Here is a 23965-nt window from a genome sequence, read left to right as displayed (position 1 = left end):
CCGTATTTCGGGAGTTACATTGTGCTGCATTTTATATGAGGTTTATATAGTTTTTGATTATCATTGGAATAGGGTAAACCCTCGGAATCATACATTTCTTTATTTGGTCAGAAAGTTACGAAAATTGAATCAGTACAAGTTTCACACATAACATTTTTACCGAGAAAACGGGCATAATCTCACTTATAATAATTTTTACGAGCAAAATAGACTTGTAGTCTATGCAATCATGCTTTAAAAAAAAAATCTTTTTAAAAATATGGCAAGCGAAAAAATTATAGTTATATTTTGGTAACCATCGATTACACTTATTTTTATTAAAAAAATATAAGCCGTTGAAAAGCCGCTTACAGATATTTTATCAAATTGAATTATTTTCAGGCTGAAGTTGCTGCTTTGTAAACTCTGGGGGAAAAAAAACGGTTTCACTCTATAACAAAGAAATGATTCTCGTGAGTTTGATAATGTCCATTGTAATAAACTGTTCAAATATTGATAACACAAATTGTTTTTTTCAAAAAGAAGTGTCAGCAGAATAGTCTGAATTGAGTTATGGTGTGACTGTACACCACCCTGCACATCGCACTTAGATTAGCTGGCCATGGACTCTTCCAAGTCAAGCTGGGCACATGATATCAGCCTCCACAGTGTGGATCAGCCTCCCTTATCTATTGCACCCAGCCCACCCTATTGTTTTTCTAGTGAGCCACCCCCAATTAATGAGGTCACCTGCATGGTGATTGATTAGCCTTTGTCTCAGACCTTCCCAGGGGTAATGAGGTAACAAGTACCTGTATGTGACCCCTATATGCAAGCATTGCCATCACTTCTCAATGTATTTATTAGTACATCTCTTTTATATACCTTCCAGATTGTCTTAGGCTATTTTCTTATACTTTTAGAAAAATTAATATTTTGTCAATTAAAATGTTTCTATTTAAAAATCCAGTGGAGAATTTTATCTTCTGCTTGTGAATCATTTCTAAAGTTATTTCTATACTTTTTAAATACGTAATATTGTTACCAGCTATATCTCTGATTTGAATAGGTTAAGAAAACTGTCTCTGTGAACATCTTAATGAGTAGCCTCCCTTGAATTTATCAGAAGTTAAATGTTTAATTTTCAAAATCGGGGAGTATAATATCTTCCTCAAGTAAATAACTTCAAAATCTATTATCAAACTTAAAAACACATTATATTGCAACTATATAATACGTGAAGACTATTAAAAATGCAACATTTTTACCAACATCATGCCGTTGAATTAAATCCTTTTATTTTTTTGTAGAGTTGTCTCGATTGGATACAATTTTTATTTGACCCGTATTGGTGAAACTGAGAACATCAAGTTAATATCTTGATTTTTTATTTAATTAGCATAGGTTTTGCAGCAATGGTTCATAACTTGGGTTCTATCGAACTCTAGGAGGTTCGGTGGTTCTAGACACACACCCGACTCATATAAATTGCGGTCGAAATTTGTGAGTACAGACGATAGAACTAGCGAGCTCGGCCGATGGCAGTTCAAATACCACAGCACGACAGCAGGACATAGGAATAAAGTGCGCCTGATACCTCTATATCGAGGAACCCTTGACATAATGACGCACATTTCACAAATCGTGTCAACGCCACCTATACAGGTGCGCGTTGATCGTGTATATATTATTCTTGCTGTGACAAACATAATTTTCATTTCTAATCGTGGCCGAATAGTCGACTTGTGACCGCCGTGATGGTACGTCCTGTGATTTCTTCCTTAATATTTTGATCCCTTCATACTTACTTGGTCGAGCCAAAAAAATAAATAATAAAGTGGTCGGACGACTATGTAAAGTCAGCGTCCTAACTACATTTTTTGAAATGCCAAACTTATTAATTCTAGATCTAGCACCAGTAAAATTAAGAGAACACTTCCTTAAGCTGCAAGCTGTCATACCTTTTCATTTTTTACAACTTGGTTTAAAGAAATTATTACAAAGAATAAATCTTAATATTATATTTTTAATAATTTTATTTTAAACCAACAATTTATGGGATACAACACATTCGAAAATTTACAATATTTTTCTGATTTTATCAAAACAAAATTTATTTGAATCAACAAAGACAACAATCACAATACAAATTGAAAAGTAACCAGTCATAAATGAATAAACGTTTGTTAAAAGTTAACATTATTTTTACCAATGTCTGTTCGTACTGTCGTATAGGAGAATTTCTGCTCAATATTTTGTCTGTTGAATATGTGTGGGGCAAATGTGTTGAGTTTTTGTAGGACAATTTGTAATGTATAGGATTTTATGTGGAGTACGGGGTGGGCTAGTCAGTATAGAGTATGAGTGAGTCTATGTGGGGAGTATATGTAAAACTATGTTAAGTATATGTGTTGTATATGTGTAGGGCTATTCTGTGTTGAGTATGTGTGTGACTTTGTGTTGAGTATGTATATGACTAAATGTTGAGTATGTGTATGACTATATATTGTATATGTGTAGAGCTAGTCTGTGTTGAGTATGAGACACAACCCCTGTAGAACCCAGTGCGAGATGTGTTCCTTTGTGGCCAGGTCAGCCTCAAACACCAGGCCGACCCCCATGGCGTTACGCCTCATTGACGTCACATACACGGGGGTTCGAATTGTGTTCTGTGGACGTCAAACAAAACACCGTTGAAAGTATCAGACTTGGAGGGCTATGGGGCAGATGGAGCAATCTATGCCTCAGTATATGAACGCTAGGACACGCTGAAAGTATTAGACCTGAAGGGCTATGGGGCAGATGGAGCAATGTATGCCTCAGTATATGAACGTTAGGACAAGCTGAAAGTATTAGACCTGAAGGGCTATGGGGCAGATGGAGCAATGTATGCCTCAGTATATGAACGTTAGGACAAGCTGAAAGTATTAGACCTGAAGGGCTATGGGGCAGATGGAGCAATCTATGCCTCAGTATATGAGGGTTATGACAAGTTGACTATTTTCCCCCAATTAGGGTTAGGTACCGATAAGAGCTGTGAGGGCTCATGGACGTGCGGTGGTCCATCACACGACCACACCATAACATAACCATATGGTTAGCGGGATCATGTCTATAACCATATGGTTTGATGGATCATGTCTATAACCATATGGTTAGCAGGATCATGTCTATAACCATATGGTTAGCGGGATCATGTCTATAACCATATAGTTAGCGGGATCATGTCTATAACCATATGGTTAGCGGGATCATGTCTATAACCATATGGTTAGAGGGATCATGTCCATAACCATATGGTTAGCGGGATCATGTCTATAACCATATGGTTAGAGGGATCATGTCTATAACCATATGGTTAGCGGGATCATGTCCATAACCATATGGTTTGATCGATAATGTCTATAACCATATGGTTAGCGGGATCATGTCCATAACCATATGGTTAGCGGGATCATGTCCATAACCACATGGTTAGCGGGATCATGTCTATAACCATATGGTTTGATCGATCATGTCTATAACCATATGGTTAGCGGGATCATGTCTATAACCATATGGTTAGCGGGATCATGTCTATAACCATATGGTTTGATCGATCATGTCTATAACCATATGGTTAGCAGGATCATGTCCATAACCATATGGTTAGCGGGATCATGTCTATAACCATATGGTTTGATCGATCATGTCTATAACCATATGGTTTTATGGTGTAGCCCTGTTGTAAGGTGGGCGTTGACTTCAGATTCATCTGGTGGCAGCTGATGGTGGTGTTGGTGGTAGTAGTGGTATTGCCGTTGATGCTGATAGTGGTGTTAGTTAAGGTATTGGTTGTCATGGTGGTGTTGGTGGAAGTAGTGGTATTGCCGTTGATGCTGATAGTGGTGTTAGTTAAGGTATTGGTTGTCATGGTGGTGTTGATGATAAAAAAGGCTTCTGACAAAAATTAATGATCAGCTGGTTGTTGTTTGTTAATAAAGGGATTAATCCTGATCCATACATATTACGCACATCAACATACACAATACGTATAGCATAATGTAAACCACAGCTAATAGAGCCACTGCATGGCACATACAGGACATAGAGACAGGACATAGTAGGGTAACTGACCTGTAGCTTAGGACTATGGTAGGGTAACTCACCTGTAGCTTTGGACTATGATAGGGTAACTCACCTGTAGCTTAAGTCTATGGTAGGGTAACTCACCTGTAGCTTTGGACTATGATAGGGTAACTGACCTGTAGCTTAAGCCTATGGTAGGGTAACTCACCTGTAGCTTTGGACTATGATAGGGTAACTCACCTGTAGCTTAAGTCTATGGTAGGGTAACTCACCTGTAGCTTAAGACTAAGGTAGGGCAACTCACCTGTAGCTTAAGTCTATGGTAAGGTAACTCACCTGTAGCTTAAGTCTATGGTAAGGTAACTCACCTGTAGCTTCAGTCTGTGGTAAGGTAACTCACCTGTAGCTTAAGTCTATGGCAGGGTAACTCACCTGTAGCTTAAGTCTATGGTAGTGTAACTCACCTGTAGCTTAATACTAAGGTAGGGTAACTCACCTGTAGCTTCAGTCTATGGTTGGGTAACTCACCTGTAGCTTAGGACTATGGTAGGGTAACTCACCTGTAGCTTCAGTCTATGGTTGGGTAACTCACCTGTAGCTTAGGACTATGGTTGGGTAACTCACCTGTAGCTTAGGACTATGGTAGGGTAACTCACCTGTAGCTTAAGCCTATGGCTGGGTAACTCACCTGTAGCTTAGGACTATGGTAGGGTAACTCACCTGTAGCTTCAGTCTATGGTTGGGTAACTCACCTGTAGCTTAAGCCTATGGCTGGGTAACTCACCTGTAGCTTAAGCCTATGAGCTTCTATAGGGATAATCCTGAGCACAGGTAACTCCTGGATTAACTGTTTAGGGGGTTGTCTGATGACACATTTTCTCTCCACGTCCCAGGCGGCCCCCTCCAGGTACAGGCCGTGGACATAGCAGCCTGTACAGGTAGGTTGGGTACAGGTAGGTTGGTGGCAGGTAGGTTTGTGCAGGTAGGTTGGGTACAGGTAGGTTGGGTACAGGTAGGTTGGTGGCAGGTAGGTTTGTGCAGGTAGGTTGGGTACAGGTAGGTTGGGTACAGGTAGGTTGGTGGCAGGTAGGTTTGTGGCAGGTAGGTTTGTGGCAGGTAGGTTGGTGGCAGGTAGGTTTGTGACAGGTAGGTTGGGCACCGGTAGGTTGGGTACAGTTAGGTTGGGTACAGGTAGGCTGGGTACAGGTAGGTTGGTGGCAAGTAGGTTGGTGGCAGGTAGGTTTGTGACAGGTAGGTTGGGCACAGGTAGGTTGGTGGCAGCTAGGTTTGTGGCAGGTAGGTTTGGCACAGGTAGGTTTGTGACAGGTAGGTTTGGCACAGGTAGGTTTGTGGCAGGTAGGTTTCTGGCAGGTAGGTTTGTAGCAGGTAGGTTTGTAGCAGGTAGGTATGTTGCAGGTAGGTTTGTTGCAGGTAGGTTTGTAGCAAGTAGGTTTGTAGCAGGTAGGTTTGGCACAGGTAGGTTTGTGGCAGGTAGGTTTGTGACAGGTAGGTTTGTGACAGGTAGGTTTGTAGCAGGTAGGTTTGTTGCAGGTAGGTTTGTTGCAGGTAGGTTTGTAGCAAGTAGGTTTGTAGCAGGTAGGTTTGTTGCAGGTAGGTTTGTTGCAGGTAGGTTTGTGGCAGGTAGGTTTGTGGCAGGTAGGTTTGTAGCAGGTACGTTTGTGACAGGTAGGATTTGTGACAGGTAGGTTTGTGACAGGTAGGTTTGTGACAGGTAGGATTTGTGACAGGTAGGTTTGTGGCAGGTAGGTTTGTGGCAGGTAGGTTTGTGACAGGTAGTTGGTGGCAGGTAGGTTTGTGGCAGGTAGGTTGGGCACAGGTAGGTTGGTGGCAGGTAGGTTTGTGACAGGTAGGTTTGTGGCAGGTAGGTTTGTGGCAGGTAGGTTGGGCACAGGTAGGTTTGTGACAGGTAGGTTTGTGACAGGTAGGTTTGTGACAGGTAGGTTTATGGCAGGTAGGTTTGTGGCACGTAGGTTTGTGGCACGTAGGTTTGTGGCAGGTAGGTTGGGCACAGGTAGGTTGGTGGCACGTAGGTTTGTGGCAGGTAGGTTTGTGGCATGTAGGTTTGTGGCACGTAGGTTTGTGGCAGGTAGGTTTGTGGCACGTAGGTTTGCAAATTTTTTTTTATATTTAAAAATACAGAAAGGAAATCGTTTAAGATTTCAGGCTGTCGTTGTAAATTTGTAGAAAAATGAAATGAGCAGACTGTAATAAATTAAAAGATTCCTTAATGAGCCGCCTAATTACCACTGGAGGCCCGGTCGTTGACGTCATCAGGGTCCGTGTACTTGGTAACTGTGGTGTAGAGGGTGGACTTGTCCAGTGGCCATCCGTTCTTCCTGCACGTGGCCTGCACGAGCGCCGTCAGGTACGACTCGGGGATGTGCAGCCCAGACAGCCACATCACAGCTGGCTCGCAATCGTTCACCTAGGACATTTGTAAAACAAGGGAAGTAATTCATGATTTTACAGATTAAAGGGAAATAGTCCAACAATTTGTTTGTTTATTGTTTAAATATATTCGCGATGTTACAATTAGAGAAGAAATAACTGTAACTTAATTAAATTAAGTACATATAAATATAATTTAGATTATTCGCCTAAAAAAGAAATATAAAATGTTTTATATTTTATTTTTCAATGGTTTAATATATTTAATGTTTTAAAACCAACTGTCTGTTTAGATATTATTTGCATCATTAATAAAAACACAATTTTTAATATGTGATTGCTTTTATTCCATCGCGCTAGTGACCTTATTTTTAAAAAAAAAGTTGTTTATTTATATGTTATCTAAGGAAGAGCACAGTAAACTAATTTTAGCAGTCAAAAGAAACAGAGTTCCACACTTAATTTTAGTCTAACTCTTACGCCATTTTACTTACTCAATTTAATTACTATATATGCAATTAATGTTAATGCCTTTCAAGTTGTGTAAAACTCCCAAATAAATTATTACTACTATTTTAAATGTTAAAAAAAAATAATTAAAAAAAAAACTGGGAGGACTGCTATAGATATAGATATTTGAAAGAGAAGAATGTTTGATTTGATGTGTTTCGTTGTAATCAACACAACTTTACCGGTTGCTTAAATTTTTTATAATTTTAATTTTTTGAAATCCCAAATTTATTTCAGCTCTACTTAAAAACCCAACCCCCCTCAGTCCACCACGCCGATGGAAAAAAATCCCTTAAAAATAAAATTGTAATTAGAGGTTTTGTAGTATATCTATCTATAAGTAAACCATCTTAAATTAATGAAAGTAGGCTACAAGTAAGAAAGCAGTATCACTATTGTAAATCTTTATCAGTCCTCACACGCCGATGATGAAAACTGAAATACTAAAGTGGCTAAAGCGAACATGCTAGGCAAACTGACGCTGTATATTACATGTCTGAGCAGTTTCTAGCCCCACCCTTATCCGACCAACCTCAACCCTAAACGCAACCCTATGCCGACCAACCCCAACCCTAACACTATGCCAACCAACCCTAACCCCGACCAACCCTAACCCTATGCCGACCAACTCCAATCCTAACCCCAACCCTATGCTCACCAACCCCAACCCTAACCCCAACCCTAACCCTATGCCAACCAACCCTAACCCCGACCAACCCCAACCCTATGCCGACCAACCCCAACCCTAACCCCAACCCTAACCCTATGCCGACCAACTCTAACCCTATGCCGACCAACCCTAACACCAACCCTAACCCTATGCCGACCAACCCTAACCCCGACTCACCCAGTGGTAGTACTGCTTGAGCCGCCTCTGGAAATGCACCATCCAATTGCCCAGAGACTTCAGCGTGATGGGCGCCAGACGACGCCAGATGTTGGGGATGTTGGCGTTAAACAGGGAGCGTGCTACGTCATCAAGTTCTGTGCTCATCCCCACCTCCCCCGCTAGGGCCTAGATGACGTCACCATGTCAGAAAACAAGATGTTGTTATGTTTGTAACTCAACCATGAGCTCTTAAATGACATAATTTAAATCTCTTTAATCATAAAGGTAACAGATCCACGCATGGTTCTTGATTTCGGCCATTGGCCGGCAAGTCCGCGGACTGGCCACAGTGGGCCGGCCAAAGTCCGTATTAAAAAATCATCTGGCTAGGGGTGACCGACCAAAGTCCGAAATAGATACATAAATGTTCTTACTGTATATATGGATACTCACTCTCTTCAAGGTCATGAGCGAACGCCTCATCCGTGTGAGCAGGTGGTTGAATCTCTCCAGTTCCTGGTGGACCAAACATAGAGGTCAGCACATTAGCATGGGTCACAACACGGTTACATACACAAGCAACTACACGGGTAGAGGTCAAAGGTCATCAGTAAAAGCAAACGGGGGGGGGGGTCAAAGGTTGAGATCATCACGTGACAGGAAACGTTCGGTTACCTGTAGAAGCACGACCGTTGTGGGGGAAATGTCAAGGCCGAGACTGCGCCGGATCTTGGCAAGGTCAAACTCCGCCGGCAGTTTCTCAAGGACGTCGCTGGCGATGTTGGAGATGTAGTCCTCACGGCTGATGCCGGCAGCGGATGCACCTGGTGGAGGAGGTTGGTAGTGAGGGAGGGTGAGAGGGAGGGAGGTAGGGGGAGACGTGGATCCACCTGGTGGAGGAGGTTGGTAGGGAGGGAGGGAGGGAGGGAGGGAAGGGGAGACGTGGATCCACCTGGTGGAGGAGGTTGGTAGTGAGTGAGGGAGAGAGGGAGGGAGGGAGGGGGGGGGGAGACGTGGATCGTCATGGTGGAAGAGGTTGATTTATAGTGAGGGAGGGAGGGAGGGAGGGGGGGACGCGGATCCACCTGGTGAAAGTTTATAGTTATGGGGGGGGGAGGGGTGGAAGACTTGGATCTATCTAATGGAGGCGTTTGGTTTATAGAGGGGGAGACTTTCAAAGAGAGAAGAGAGAGGGTGTGGTGTGGGGATGAACCTTTAAGTGCAGGGGCTGGGGGAATACACTTTAAAACGTTCTATTAAACCTAGTAGATTTACTTGATTCCATGACCAGTGAAGCGGGTTATTTACAGACACCAGCAATCGTGACATGACCTAATGACCTGCAGGATACAGTGTACCAGTTGTTCTGTTAGCTAGTTATAGTTTTATCTCGGCATTCTGGCAGCTACACTACACGTCTAAAGAAAGTGTGACCTTGTCTAAAGACAGTCTGACCTTGGTGTGGGTCACGTGACTGACCTGTCTGGGGCTGGAGCTCCACCAAATGTTCCCACAATGCCTTGGCCGCCTGCGTGTAGTAGCCAATCTCGGCGTTCGGGTTCAGACCAAACACATCCGGTTTGTTGGCCAATGGCAGGGACTCGATGTAAGCTGGTATGGAAACCGTCATGCGTGTAAGGCTAAGGTGTGTGTGGGTGTGGTGTGTATGTGTATATGTGTGTGATGTGTGTGTGTGTGTGGGGGGGGGTGGTAGGTTAGCATTGTGCTGTCAAGTGGTAGGCCCTACATACATTTTGTCAAGACAAAAAACACATAATAAAAACCAATGACAGTCTCCACCTCAATACGACACATAAAGATACGTATCTCGACCAATACGGTTCGTGTAATACACACTTCTTCCACACCACGCCACACTACGACACACGTTAGACACACGACAGACACACCACGCCACACGACAGACACACCACGCCGCAGGACAGACACACGCCACACAACAGACAGACACACTTGCCAACAACCTACCCAAGTACTCGTCCTTGTTGGTCGGCTCCTCTGGTATCGGAATGTAGTAATCGACTGTCTCGTCGTGGTAGAAGTGGAACGGTTGGAAGGAATCGAATATGAAATCGCCCATGTATTCGTCCATGTAAGTTCTCAGGATTCGTCGGTCAAAGTCATCTATAGCCCGACCCCCATACATGACCTGAGACAAGAAACAAAGTCATCTATAACCCTAGAGATTAAACAATGCATGTAAACATTACGTCAAGCAAGATTCTAGTGGTATTTAACTTGCTAATGGCATCAAATACACAGAACCACGGTTCAAATTATCCCCGGCACACCAAACACAACGAGATATCTGAGTTACCTCTCCGATGAGATATTTTAACGTGTTCCACGGGATTCGCGGGTCAGCCTGTTCCACCATCCTGTTCAGGTAGGTGTTGAGTACTATCATGCACGTGTTGAAGTCGCTCTCGTTAAAGTCATAGCTCACGTTCCATCCCACCTATTAATGTAATGTTGTTGTTGTACCAAAATCTGCACACGATCGTCAACATGTATGCTCATGTTACGTATATCTAGGTCACAAGAATGCACACCCAACTACAAGGCTGTCAATAAACAGGCGCATACATGCACATCACAGGCAAAACCACATTGCTCAGCCTGAACACAGACAACCCCACAGTAAGACCATAAACACGCCCCCAGCCTGCCCACAGACACGCCCCCAGCCTGCTCAGACACACCCCCAGTCTGCCCTAGACACGCCCTCATCCTGACCCACCTTGCCGTATTTCCTCCTCTCCTGCACCACGGCGTGGAAGAACGCGAGAACGAAGACGAGCGAGGAGAAGGCTGAGTGCTCACACTCGCTCAGTGCCGTGGCTGGCATCTTGAGGTACGTGCTCCTCATGTTCAGGCGGAGTCCGTTGGGCGGTTCCGTCACAACCTGGAGGTGGACAGAATCTAACACAACGTCTTAGAACTTCCGGTCAAAGACAGGCGGATGTGACTCAGTAGAACAACCAAGTTTTTAGTCAGACAACCCGTGTCTCAGTATATATATATACACTTACCTGACAGTCATACAGCAGTTGGTGCCAGTCCGACACCTGACGTATCAGTCATACAACTAGATGTCTGTATGTCCAACAAATAGTGTCAGGCATACATACCCCCCCCCTCCGTATAACCATAACAAATCCCTATGCTCTCACCTTCAGGGACCTCTGCAGGATCCCAATGGGGAAGTTGGGGGTGGGGTCGGTGGTGATCCACAGACGGAAGTCTGGGTGGGGTTTGCTGAGGTTCTCTAGAATCTTCTCCAGGTCCCTCAGCCACCGGACCAGCAGGTGGCAGTTCTGTAGCATCAGCCACTGGCCCCTGGCTATAGCTGTGTCCAGCAGATGGATGGCCGTCTGCATAGAGGAGGGTACAGCGTCAGACGTGAGTACAGCGTCAGACAAGAGTACAGCGTCAGACGTGAGTACAGCGTCAGACGAGGGTACAGCGTCAGACGAGGGTACAGCGTCAGATGAGGGTACAACATCAGACGAGGGTACAGCGTCAGACGAGGGTACAGCGTCAGACGAGGGTACAGCGTCAGACGAGGGTACAGCGTCAGACGAGGGTACAGCGTCAGACGAGAGTACAGCGTCATATGAGGGTACAGCGTCAGACGAGGGTACAGCGTCAGACGAGGGTACAACATCAGACGAAGGTACAGCGTCAGACGAGGGTACAGCGTCAGACGAGGGTACAGCGTCAAACGAGGTACAGCGTCAGACGAGAGTATAGCGTCAGACGAGGGTACAGCGTCAGACGAGGGTACAGCGTCAGACGAGGGCGTCAGACGAGAGTATAGCGTCAGACGAGGGTACAGCGTCAGACGAGGGTACAGCGTCAGACGAGGGTACAGCGTCAGACGAGGGCGTCAGACGAGAGTATAGCGTCAAACGAGGGTACAGCGTCAGACGAGGGTACAGCGTCAGACGAGGGTACAGCGTCAGACGAGGGTACAGCGTCAGACGAGGGTACAGCGTCAGGCGAGGGTACAGCGTCAGACGAGGGTACAGCGTCAGACGAGGGTACAGCGTCAGACGAGGGTACAGCGTCAGACGAGGGTACAGCGTCAGACGAGGGCGTCAGACGAGAGTATAGCGTCAGACGAGGGTACAGCGTCAGACGAGGGTACAGCGTCAGACGAGGGTACAGCGTCAGACGAGGGTACAGCGTCAGACGAGGGTACAGCGTCAGACGAGGGTACAGCGTCAGACGAGGGTACAGCGTCAGACGAGGGTACAGCGTCAGACGAGGGCGTCAGACGAGAGTATAGCGTCAGACGAGGGTACAGAGTCAGACGAGGGTACAGCGTCAGGCGAGGGTACAGCGTCAGACGAGGGTACAGCGTCAGGCGAGGGTACAGCGTCAGACGAGGGTACAGCGTCAGACGAGGGTACAGCGTCAGACGAGGGTACAGCGTCAGACGAGGGCGTCAGACGAGAGTATAGCGTCAGACGAGGGTACAGCGTCAGACGAGGGTACAGCGTCAGGCGAGGGTACAGCGTCAGACGAGGGTACAGCGTCAGACGAGGGTACAGCATCAGACGAGGGTACAGCGTCAGACGAGGGCGTCAGACGAGAGTATAGCGTCAGACGAGGGTACAGCGTCAGACGAGGGTACAGCGTCAGACGAGGGTACAGCGTCAGACGAGGGTAAAACAATTATTGATTTAAAATCAGCCAATCATATTGAACCTACTTCCTCTTGACCTTGACCCATAGAGAGGAACTTGATCTTGGAGTTGTGGAAGTCCTGTCTCTCCGCCAGTTTGATCAAGTCGCTGGCGGGATCCGAACCCGGGCTCAGGATGAAGACGATGGGGGAGGTGGGGCTGCTCTGCTCGTAGATGTTGTCGAAGCTGAGGATGGGCGGGGTCACGTAGCGCTCACCAATGGTCAAGGTCACGTAACTGGAATTGGACAAAATTACAATTAGAACATAGAGGTATTTTTGAGTGAAAAAAAAACCCCTTTCACAATTATTTGAATTACAGACTGTTAAATTCATGTGACCTAATTATTGAAGCTATCATAAGTTCTTTTACAATTTGTCTGGAGTTGAGGATTCAATGACAAATCAGATCGATCGAAGGAAAACTCTAGAACTATGTCAGAGATTGTTCACAACGGAGGTCATGTTTGAAAAATCTTTTGTTGTTTTTAATTTTCCAATTGCTAGTTAGGATAGCACAGATTGAGACGAGTGTTGGCCTAACTGGCAAGCCTGACTCTATCCAATAATCTGGCCTAAAAGGGAAATAAATGTTACTAGAGAAGCTTGGCCAGCAAGTTAACTGTTAAGTTGAGTTGTCTTTCTTTTGAAAGTATTTCCCACAGACAAACGGTTGTTGAATAGGCTACTCTATTGTGTAATATTTCCCCCCAAAACATAAATAAACTGAAAACTGTCAAAAACATTCTCCCTTGAACAAACATCCTACAACTGGACAGTCCAACTGATGTAAAAGAACACCACACATTATCTCCCTTGACCGTCCAACTGATGTAAACAAACACATTATCTCCCTTGACAGTCCAATTGATATAAACAAACACCAAACGTTGTCTCCCTTGACAGTCCAACTGATGTAAACAAACACCAAACGTTATCTCCCTTGACAGTCCAACTCATGTAAACAAACACATTATCTCCCTTGACCGTCCAACTGCTGTAAACAAACACATTAGCCTCCCTTACTCCATAATGGCGCGGTATATCCGATCGACCCTGAAGCACCTCAGCAGCATGAGTTTCTGGAAGGGTGTGATCTGCTTGTCGTAGTTGAGGGGTAGCGTCTGGGATTCGGGGGTGTCGTGGTCATACCACTGTGGACACAGGGGGAGGTGTTACATGCGGGTGGGGGTGTCGTGGTCATACCACTGTAGACACAGGGGGAGGTGTTACATGCGGGTGGGGGTGTCGTGGTCATACCACTGGAGACACAGGGAGAGGTGTTACATGGGGGTGGGGGTAGGGTGGGGGTGTCATGGTCATACCACTGTAGACACAGGGGGAGGTGGTACATGGGGGTGGGGGGGTGTCGTGGTCATACCACTGGAGACACAGGGAGAGGTGTTACATGGGGGTGGGGGTAGGGTGGGGGTGTCATGGTCATACCACTGTAGACACAGGGGGAGGTGGTACATGGGGGTGGGGGTGTCGTGGTCATACCACTGGAGACACAGGGAGAGGTGTTACATGGGGGTGGGGGTGTCGTGGTCATACCACTGGAGACACAGGGAGAGGTGTTACATGGGGGTGGGGGTAGGGTGGGGGTGTCATGGTCATACCACTGTAGACACAGGGGGAGGTGGTACATGGGGGTGGGGGTGTCGTGGTCATACCACTGGAGACACAGGGAGAGGTGTTACATGGGGGTGGGGGTAGGGTGGGGGTGTCATGGTCATACCACTGTAGACACAGGGGGAGGTGGTACATGGGGGTGGGGGTGTCGTGGTCATACCACTGGAGACACAGGGAGAGGTGTTACATGGGGTGGGGGTAGGGTGGGGGTGTCATGGTCATACCACTGTAGACACAGGGGGAGGTGGTACATGGGGGTGGGGGTAGGGTGGGGGTGTCATGGTCATACCACTGTAGACACAGGGGGAGGTGTTACATGGGGGTGGGGGTGTCGTGGTCATACCACTGTGGACACAGTGAGAGGTGTTACATGGGGTGTGGGTGAGGGGTGTGGGTGAGGAGTAGGGGTGGGGTGGGACTCGGGGGGTGAGAGAAATCTTCTGCATCCAGACGGAACTTCCTGTGGGTCTTGTCAACAGCTACATGCAATAACACATTAAAACACTTTATTCTGTGAAATGAGAGATGGGAGCTAAGATTCGACTGGAAAGTGAAACCAATTGAAGGGGGAAAATGTAAACATTTTCTTTGACACAGTCAATCCTTACTGTTCTCAGGGGATTAAAATAGGATTAGAATATTCTACACAAAGGAGAAATATGTTAATAGTATTCAACACATAAGTCAAATGATCTGAAAGTATGATATAAATGTATGACTTAAAACAAAGCGAATGTTGTCTCACATTTTTCCAAATCATCTGGTTGTTAGCGATATCTTCTCGAAGGTTCTGGAAGTTGCTCAAGTCACCCGCCAGTCTGTTACAGTCCTCCCACCCCACATCTGGTATCCATGGAAACGGTTTTTTCATTTCGCTTTTTTGGAGGGACGTGTTCCCCTGAGGGTGAGACAAGGATTCTAGTGTAGCCACTGTTCAAGAAAATACTTGGTAGTGTAGCCACTGGTCAAGTACAGACTTGGTAGTGTAGCCACTGGTCAAGTACAGACTTGGTAGTGTAGCCACTGGTCAAGTACCGACTCGGTAGTGTAGCCACTGGTCAAGTACAGACTTGGTAGTGTAGCCACTGATCAAGTACAGACTTGGTAGTGTAGCCACTGGTCAAGTACAGACTTGGTAGTGTAGCCACTGGTCAAGTACAGACTTGGTAGTGTAGCCACTGGTCAAGTACAGACTTGGTAGTGTAGCCACTGGTCAAGTACAGACTTGATAGTGTAGCCACTGGTCAAGTACAGACTTGGTAGTGTAGCCACTGGTCAAGAAAATACTTGGTAGTGTAGCCACTGGTCAAGTACAGACAGCCACTGGTCAAGTACAGACTTGGTAGTGTAGCCACTGTTCAAGAAAATACATGGTAGTGGAGCCACTGGTCAAGTACAGACTTGGTAGTGTAGCCACTGGTCAAGTACAGACTTGGTAGTGTAGCCACTGGTCAAGTACAGACTTGGTAGTGTAGCCACTGGTCAAGTACAGACTTGGTAGTGGAGCCACTGGTCAAGTACAGACTTTTATTTATTACTATTACAAATTCTGGGGGTTTCGGTAAAATAAAGAGTAATCGCAAACTCAAACAAAAATTCTGAATATGGCTACCATGTGACACATTTAGATGTGCATGAACACATCGCGACACTAAGTTTACACACACACAACAAGATAATTGAATCAACGTGTGCCACATATAACACACACGACACACACGGCACATATATAAACACATCACAACACACATATAAACACACCACGACACACATATAAACACACACACGACACACCCACGACACACATATAAACACACCACGACACACATATAAACACACCACGACACACATATAAACACACCACGACACACATATAAACACACCACGACACACATATAAACACACCACGACACACATATAAACACACACACAACACACATAAACACACCACGACACACATATAAACACACACACAACACACATATAAACACACCACGACACACATATAAACACACACACAACACACATATAAACACACCACGACACACATATAAACACACACACAACACACATATAAACACACCACGACACACATATAAACACACACACAACACACATATAAACACACCACGACACACATATAAACACATACACGACACACCCACGTAGCTGACCACCGACTGACCTTGATGAAGAAGTCCAGCTCCTCTTGCTTGACGTGACCCAGTTGCTGCTCGAGCTTGATGGTGATCTGGAAGGAAAAGAGCAGCTTCTCCCTCTCGAAGATTCCTGCACACACAAGACGTTAGAGTAGCTCAACAGTACAGACATTGGTGTAGATTAGGTTGGGGAGTATGTATGTATATATATATGTATATATATATATATATATATATATATATATATATATATATATATATATATATATATATATATATATATATATAAATAAATAAATAAATAAATAAATATATATATATATATATATATATATATATATATATATATATATATATATATATATATATATATTTATTTATTTATTTATTTATTTATATATATATATATATATATATATATATATATATATATATATATATATATATATATATATATATAGACATATAGACATATTTTAAAAATTTGAAAACGCCCCCGTAACCAAACCCCAGCTAGACAACTGTGTATTGTCCTACTGACCAGTACAACCGTAGTTGTAGACGTTCATGGTCAGGGCCTCCAGGATGTTGTTGATTCGCTTCCTTAGGATGGTGTCTGGTAAACTCCGCTTCAGGGAGAAGACGAACACCTAGAAGAGAGAACACCAACACTTCATTAATTCAAGATTCGCTTCCTTAGGATGGTGTCTGGCAAACTCCGCTTCAGGGAGAAGACGAACACCTAGAAGAGAGAACACCAACACTTTATTAATTCAAGATTCGCTTCCTTAGGATGGTGTCTGGTAAACTCCGCTTTAGGGAGAAGACGAACACCTAGAAGAGAGAACACCAACACTTCATTAATTCAAGATTCGCTTCCTTAGTGTGGTGTCTGGTAAACTCCGCTTCAGGGAGAAGACGAACACCTAGAAACGAAAGACATTCATTGACGCCATGTGTTTATTTTCGGGCTGAAGAGAAAATAATCTCTCAAAAAATGATAATACTGGTTACATTAATGTAACTATACGCTTTCTTACGACTTACAACAATTATAAGTTATTTCATAAGTGTGAATGATTTGGAATTTTGACAAAACGTTCATAACTTCCGGTCATATAGGCTTCTGCTATAAATCTGCTACCTCAGTAGATATCTATCTGACATATGGCCATATCGCTGACTGACCTCTAGGAAAGCCTCCAGTACTGACATATGGCCATATACTGCTACACATGACTGACCTCTAGGAAAACCTCCAGCCAGTACACATATGACCATATACTGCTACACATGACTGACCTCTAGGAAAACCTCCAGCCAGTACACATATGACCATATACTGCTACACATGACTGACCTCTAGGAAAACCTCCAGCCAGTACACATATGACCATATACTGCTACACATGACTGACCTCTAGGAAAACCTCCAGCCAGTACACATATGACCATATACTGCTACACATGACTGACCTCTAGGAAAGCCTCCAGCGAGTACTGATACATCGAGTTGACCACTGACATATCCGCCAGCACGAAAAACAAAATGGCGCCGCGCATGGCAGCTGGTCTGTAGCCGTCACGTGTCTTCTCGATGTCAATGGCCGTCTTGGAGGCCAGGTCAAGTTTGTAGGTCACCTGAAACAGCAAACATTCGTGACATCGTAAAAAACTAAAATGTTGGACATTATAAAAACCTAAAATGTTGGACATTTTAAAAACCTAAAATGTTGGACATTGTAAAAACATAAATTGTTAGCTGCTCAAAAGATGAAAGCACTGACCTCTGAGGCTTTAGTTTTGGTGGACTCTAAAGATGAAAGCACTGACCTCTGAGGCTTTAGTTTTGGTGGACTCTAAAGATGAAAGCACTGACCTCTGAGGCTTTAGTTTTGGTGGACTCTAAAGATGAAAGCACTGACCTCTGAGGCTTTAGTTTTGGTGGACTCTAAAGATGAAAGCACTGACCTCTGAGGCTTTAGTTTTGGTGGACTCTAAAGATGAAAGCACTGACCTCTGAGGCTTTAGTTTTGGTGGACTCTAAAGATGAAAGTACTGACCTCTGAAGCTTTAGTTTTGGTGGACTCTAAAGATGAAAGTACTGACCTCTGAGGCTTTAGTTTTGGTGGACTCTAAAGATGAAAGCACTGACCTCTGAGGCTTTAGTTTTGGTGGACTCTAAAGATGAAAGCACTGACCTCTGAGGCTTTAGTTTTGGTGGACTCTAAAGATGAAAGCACTGACCTCTGAGGCTTTAGTTTTGGTGGACTCGAGTGTCTGCACCAGGTCCTCGTTGTCCAGCATGTTGCCCTTGGACTGCGCGAGCTCTCTTAGGAGGGAGTCTTCAAGGTCATACAACAGCTTCTTGTTGAAGCTGTAAAAATGGGTATGGGGAGAGTTCATATTATTAGCATTCTTTAAGTCGTTTTATAATATTAGACTTTATCAAAGTGGAATTACTGAAAATATTGGGTTGTGTGATCAAAGTAGTGTCTGATTATATTCGGTTGGTACACACCGGTGCGGTCACGTGGGGTACAGTATGAACCGAGTGACAGCCACCCCGATTGATATTCAACCAGATACGTCTAACTCGACCACACAATACCCTCCCGAGGTAAACATGAAAACGTTACATCCTCCAATCTACAACCTTTGAACTCACCTGTGAGTTGAATCGCACCTAAACTGCACAGGTAAAACTCCACAGGTAACCCTCAACCTGCTCAAGTTTACCTGGCAAGCTAATGTTGACATTTTATGTTTGACTTAAAATTTGCATCCGTGGAAAAAATTCAACAACTTCAAACAAGACCAATGTAAGGAAAACCTTTCTTGTTTTAAATGGTGATGGTCCTAAAAAAACAAACCTTTAATGTTTGTTTTAAAAAATGCATGGTGCACTCAAAATTTGAAGGTTTGCAACACTAGTGAATCGAAGGCTGCGATACTAATCTAGTTTTTAACTGCAATGCTGATCTACTTTTCGGACACCACACAGACCTTATTTCCTAGCCGCCATACTGACCCAGTTTCCTGGACGCCATACTGACCCAGTTTTCTGAACGCCATACTGACCCAATTTCCTGGACGCCATACTGACCTAGTTTCCTGGAAGCCATACTGACCTAGTTTCTTGGATCAAGCTCTCCCTCTGTTCCTCTAGTTCCCGTTTCTCGTAACCCACAATGACGCTCAGTAGCTGGTCCTCTAGGCCCTACAACACAGTAGGGGTTTTCATAGGGGTTAGTGGGGGGGGGGTCATAGGGGTTAGTGGGGGTTTTGATCGGGGTTAGTGGGGGTTTTCATAGGGGTTAGTGGGGTTTTCATAGGGGTTAGTGGGGTTTTCATAGGGGTTAGTGGGGTTTTCATAGGGGTTAGTGGGGTTTTCATAGGGGTTAGTGGGGTTTTCATAGGGGTTAGTGGGGTTTTCATAGGGGTTAGTGGGGTTTTCATAGGGGTTAGTGGGGATTTTCATAGGGGTTAGTGGGGTTTTCATAGGGGTTAGTGGGGTTTTCATAGGGGTTAGTGGGGGTTTTCATAGGGGTTAGTGGGGGTTTTCAGATGGGTTTGTGGGGTTCTAGCAAGTGTTAGTGTTGTGTTCAATGAGTAATGTAATGACGTCACTCCGCCAACCGTGAACTCACCATAAGCGTGACGGTGTAGTTAATGACCATGGCCTTGCCAAACACATTGGGCCCAAACTTGGGGTTGGAGAGTTTGGTGTTCAGGTACAACCGGAAGTTTTTGTCGTAGTCCACCTCTTTGTCTCCCAGCATCACCGTCTCCCTCCCCTGCGCGCCTGCATCAACATGGGTGGGTTAAAAATGTTTTCAACACACAGTTGGAAAAACGAAACAAATTGGTTGACTATTCATACTTTAGAAATTATTATCTGAGTATAGTACTTTGAAAGATTTTTTTATCTTACTTATTCAGTTTTGCGTGTTATTTGGCGAAGAAACTTAGAACAAAACAATAACATGATACTATATATAACGGAAGTTAAACAAACTCACTAAAAACTGGAGTGTACTTTAAGAGTGTAGCAGACAATGACCCAAATCTTTAGGTCAAATTCAGTTGGTCAAACTCTTTATAAACTCAACGTTAAAGTTTGTTTCACTTTTGACGTAATCAAAACGTAAACCTGATGTCACCTTTGATGTGATCAACACGTAAACCTGAAGTCACCTTTGATACTATCAACAAGTAAACCTGATGTCACCTTTGATAATATCAAAACGTAAACCTGATGTCACCTTTGATAATATCAAAACGTAAACCTGATGTCACCTTTGATGTGATCAACACGTAAACCTGATGTCACCTTTGATAATATGAACAAGTAAACCTGATGTCACCTTTGATATTTTTCTCCAGCACGTTGTCAATGACGGGGTCAATGTACTCGTCTACGTCGGTAAACAGGACGGGGAAGCCATATTTGATGGACATCTCCAGTTGTTTCAGGAAGTCGTCGTCGTTAAAAGTGCAGCACTGGGGAGGGGGGGGGGGGGAAGTTTGACACATTATTTTCTTGTCTGTCCACTTATGCTATAAACACAGATCACGTGCCATTTGTGGCCTTGACCTTTGTGATTGATGAGAATTTCAAACTGTTTGTGAGATGATGAGACTCTAGCATTGAGCCAAGGTAGGCAAGCTGAAACTTGATATTTTCAACCATGACTGACCATGATATCATGTACCACGTGACCGACCTTGAGATCATATACCACGTGACTGACCATGATGTCGTGTACCACGTGACTGACTTGAAGTCGTGTACAACGTGACTGACCTTGAGGTCGTGTACCACGGGGCTGACCTTGAGGTAATATACCACGTGACTGACCTTGTGGTCGTACCACGTGACTGACCTTGAGGTCGTGTACCACGTGACTGACCTTGAGGTCGTGTACCACGTGACTGACCTTGAGGTCGTACCACGTGACTGGCCTTGAGGTGTGTACCACGTGACTGACCTTGAGGTCGTGTACCCGTGACTGACCTTGAGGTCGTGTACCCGTGACTGACCTTGAGGTCGTGTACCACGTGACTGACCTTGAGGTCGTGTACCACGTGACTGACCTTGAGGTCGTGTACCACGTGACTGACCTTGAGGTCGTGTACCACGTGACTGACCTTGAGGTCGTGTACCACGTGACTGACCTTGAGGTCGTGTACCACGTGACTGACCTTGAGGTCGTGTACCACGTGACTGACCTTGAGGTCGTGTACCACGTGACTGACCTTGAGGTTGTGTTTCTCCTCCCTCTTCTTGATCCAGTTCAAGGCCTGCTGCTGGGGGTCAATACACAGAGGGAACCTGCTGGCCCGCATGGTCAAGATGCCGTTCTGTATGGACAACTCGTCGGGTGGGAGACCTTCAGATGACCATCTGCAAGGTGGGACATATCACATGTCATCAGACCTACATGTCACATGTCATCAGAACTACATGTCACATGTCATCAGAACTACATGTCACATATCACATGTCATCAGACCTACATATATCACCAGACCTACATGTCACATGTCACATGTCACATGTCACATGTCATCAGACCTACATGTCACATATCACATGTCATCAGACCTACATGTCACATATCACATGTAATCAGACCTACATGTCACATATCACATGTCATCAGACCTACACTTGTCACATATCACATGTCATCAGACCTACATGTAACATATCACATGTCATCAGACCTACATGTCACATGCCATCAGACCTACATGTCACATATCACATGTCATCAGACCTACATGTCACATATCACATGTCATCAGACCTACATGTCACATATCACATGTCATCAGACCTACATGTCACATATCACATATCATCAGACCTACATGTCACGTTTCATATGTCATAGACCTACATGTCAAGTATCACATGTCATCAGACCTACATGTCACATGCCATCAGACCTACATGTCACATATCACATGTCATCAGACCTACATGTCACATGCCATCAGACCTACATGTCACATATCACATGTCATCAGACCTACATGTCACATATCACATGTCATCAGACCTACATGTCACATATCACATGTCATCAGACCTACATGTCACATATCACATGTCATCAGACCTACATGTCACATATCACATATCATCAGACCTACATGTCACGTTTCATATGTCATAGACCTACATGTCAAGTATCACATGTCATCAGACCTACATGTCACATGCCATCAGACCTACATGTCACATGCCATCAGACCTACATGTCACATGCCATCAGACCTACATGTCACATATCACATGTCATCAGACCTACATGTCACATATCACATGTCATCAGACCTACATGTCACATATCACATGTCATCAGACCTACATGTCACATATCACATGTCATCAGACCTACATGTCACATATCACATGTCATCAGACCTACATGTCACATATCACATGTCATCAGACCTACATGTCACATATATAATGTCATCAGACCTACATGTCATATATCACATGTCATCAGACCTACATATCACATGTCATCAGACCTACATGTCACATATCACATGTCATCAGACCTACATGTCACTAGCCATCAGACCTACATGTCACATATCACATGTCATCAAACCTACATGTCACATACCACATGTCATCAGACCTACATGTCACTAGCAATCAGACCTACATGTCACATATCACATGTCATCAAACCTACATGTCACATACCACATGTCATCAGACCTACATGTCATATATCACATGTCATCAGACCTACATATCACATGCCATCAGACCTACATGTCACATATAAAATGTCATCAGACCTACATGTCACATATCACATGTCATCAGACCTACATGTCACATATCACATGTCATCAGACCTACATGTCACATATCACATGTCATCAGACCTACATGTCACATATCACATGTCATCAGACCTACATGTCACATATCACATGTCATCAGACCTACATGTCACATATACCTTGTAAGACCTTCAAGTGACACACCACACACGTGTCCCCTGGAGCTAAGACTGAGCTGCTGGGGGTCAATACACCGTGTGTGGGGGGGGGGGGGACACCTACTGTACTCACTTGCTGATCTCGACGTCTGTGGTCAGAAGGTCCTCGATACGGTACGGGCTGCTCAGTGGGATCTGTCTCGTCTGGAGGTCTGGCACCCAGACTTTGTTCATCAGCTCGTGTCTGCCCAGACAAAATACAGACATTGTCAGCGGCGTTTGAAAAGGCTTGTCTAAACAATGATAAGGCTGAACCTTTCATACAGTGGCGTAAGGGGGTAACACACCCCAGGCGACATACCTGTACTCAAAGCTGAAGGCGCCCACGTAGCTCAGGAAGGCGGCGCCGACTATACAGTCGCCTAGCAACCGTTCCCGTTTTTTTCTCAGCTCTGCCAGATCTTTGAGCCATCTGTAAGGTTAGGGTTAGATTAGTTACACGTATTGGGGCGTCATGTCTTTGTCATGTCCTGACTGGACTAACACAACCATCTGATTATGACAACCACATGAGACAACCACCTGACTAACACAACCAACTGACTTAGCCAACCACCTGACTAAGACAACCACCTGACTAAGACAACCACCAGACTAGGCCAACCACTTAAGACAACCACCTTTACTAAGACAA

At 44.6% G+C, this 23965-nt stretch overlaps 1 protein-coding gene across 1 annotated transcript in view; it reads right to left on the bottom strand.

The window, feature by feature from the left end:
• Positions 1-2030: 2030 nt before the first annotated feature.
• LOC131926992 (dynein axonemal heavy chain 10) overlaps positions 2031-23965 on the bottom strand; it is a 91970-nt gene continuing 70035 nt past the window's right edge. Inside the window, exons 67-90 of the mRNA XM_059282627.1 lie at positions 23633-23743; positions 23405-23515; positions 21557-21704; positions 20665-20800; positions 19948-20102; positions 19429-19517; positions 18545-18674; positions 17774-17938; positions 16839-16947; positions 16324-16427; positions 14884-15036; positions 13533-13660; positions 12534-12744; positions 10990-11190; positions 10557-10721; positions 10134-10274; positions 9785-9965; positions 9275-9406; positions 8471-8619; positions 8249-8311; positions 7814-7981; positions 6313-6493; positions 4832-4977; positions 2031-2648 (exon numbers count right to left, since the gene is read on the bottom strand). Coding sequence (XP_059138610.1) covers positions 2502-2648; positions 4832-4977; positions 6313-6493; positions 7814-7981; positions 8249-8311; positions 8471-8619; positions 9275-9406; positions 9785-9965; positions 10134-10274; positions 10557-10721; positions 10990-11190; positions 12534-12744; positions 13533-13660; positions 14884-15036; positions 16324-16427; positions 16839-16947; positions 17774-17938; positions 18545-18674; positions 19429-19517; positions 19948-20102; positions 20665-20800; positions 21557-21704; positions 23405-23515; positions 23633-23743 — 3424 coding nt within the window. The 3' untranslated portion in view covers positions 2031-2501. The remainder of the gene's footprint in view (positions 2649-4831; positions 4978-6312; positions 6494-7813; positions 7982-8248; positions 8312-8470; positions 8620-9274; positions 9407-9784; positions 9966-10133; positions 10275-10556; positions 10722-10989; positions 11191-12533; positions 12745-13532; positions 13661-14883; positions 15037-16323; positions 16428-16838; positions 16948-17773; positions 17939-18544; positions 18675-19428; positions 19518-19947; positions 20103-20664; positions 20801-21556; positions 21705-23404; positions 23516-23632; positions 23744-23965) is intronic.

The sequence above is a fragment of the Physella acuta genome, unplaced genomic scaffold, assembly GCF_028476545.2.
Source record: "Physella acuta isolate Inbredline_101_S28 unplaced genomic scaffold, ASM2847654v3 ptg001357l, whole genome shotgun sequence".
Classification (NCBI taxonomy): Eukaryota; Metazoa; Mollusca; class Gastropoda; family Physidae; genus Physella; species Physella acuta.
Note: the sequence above shows the minus strand (reverse complement) of the source record. Positions and strands in the feature narration are given on the sequence as shown.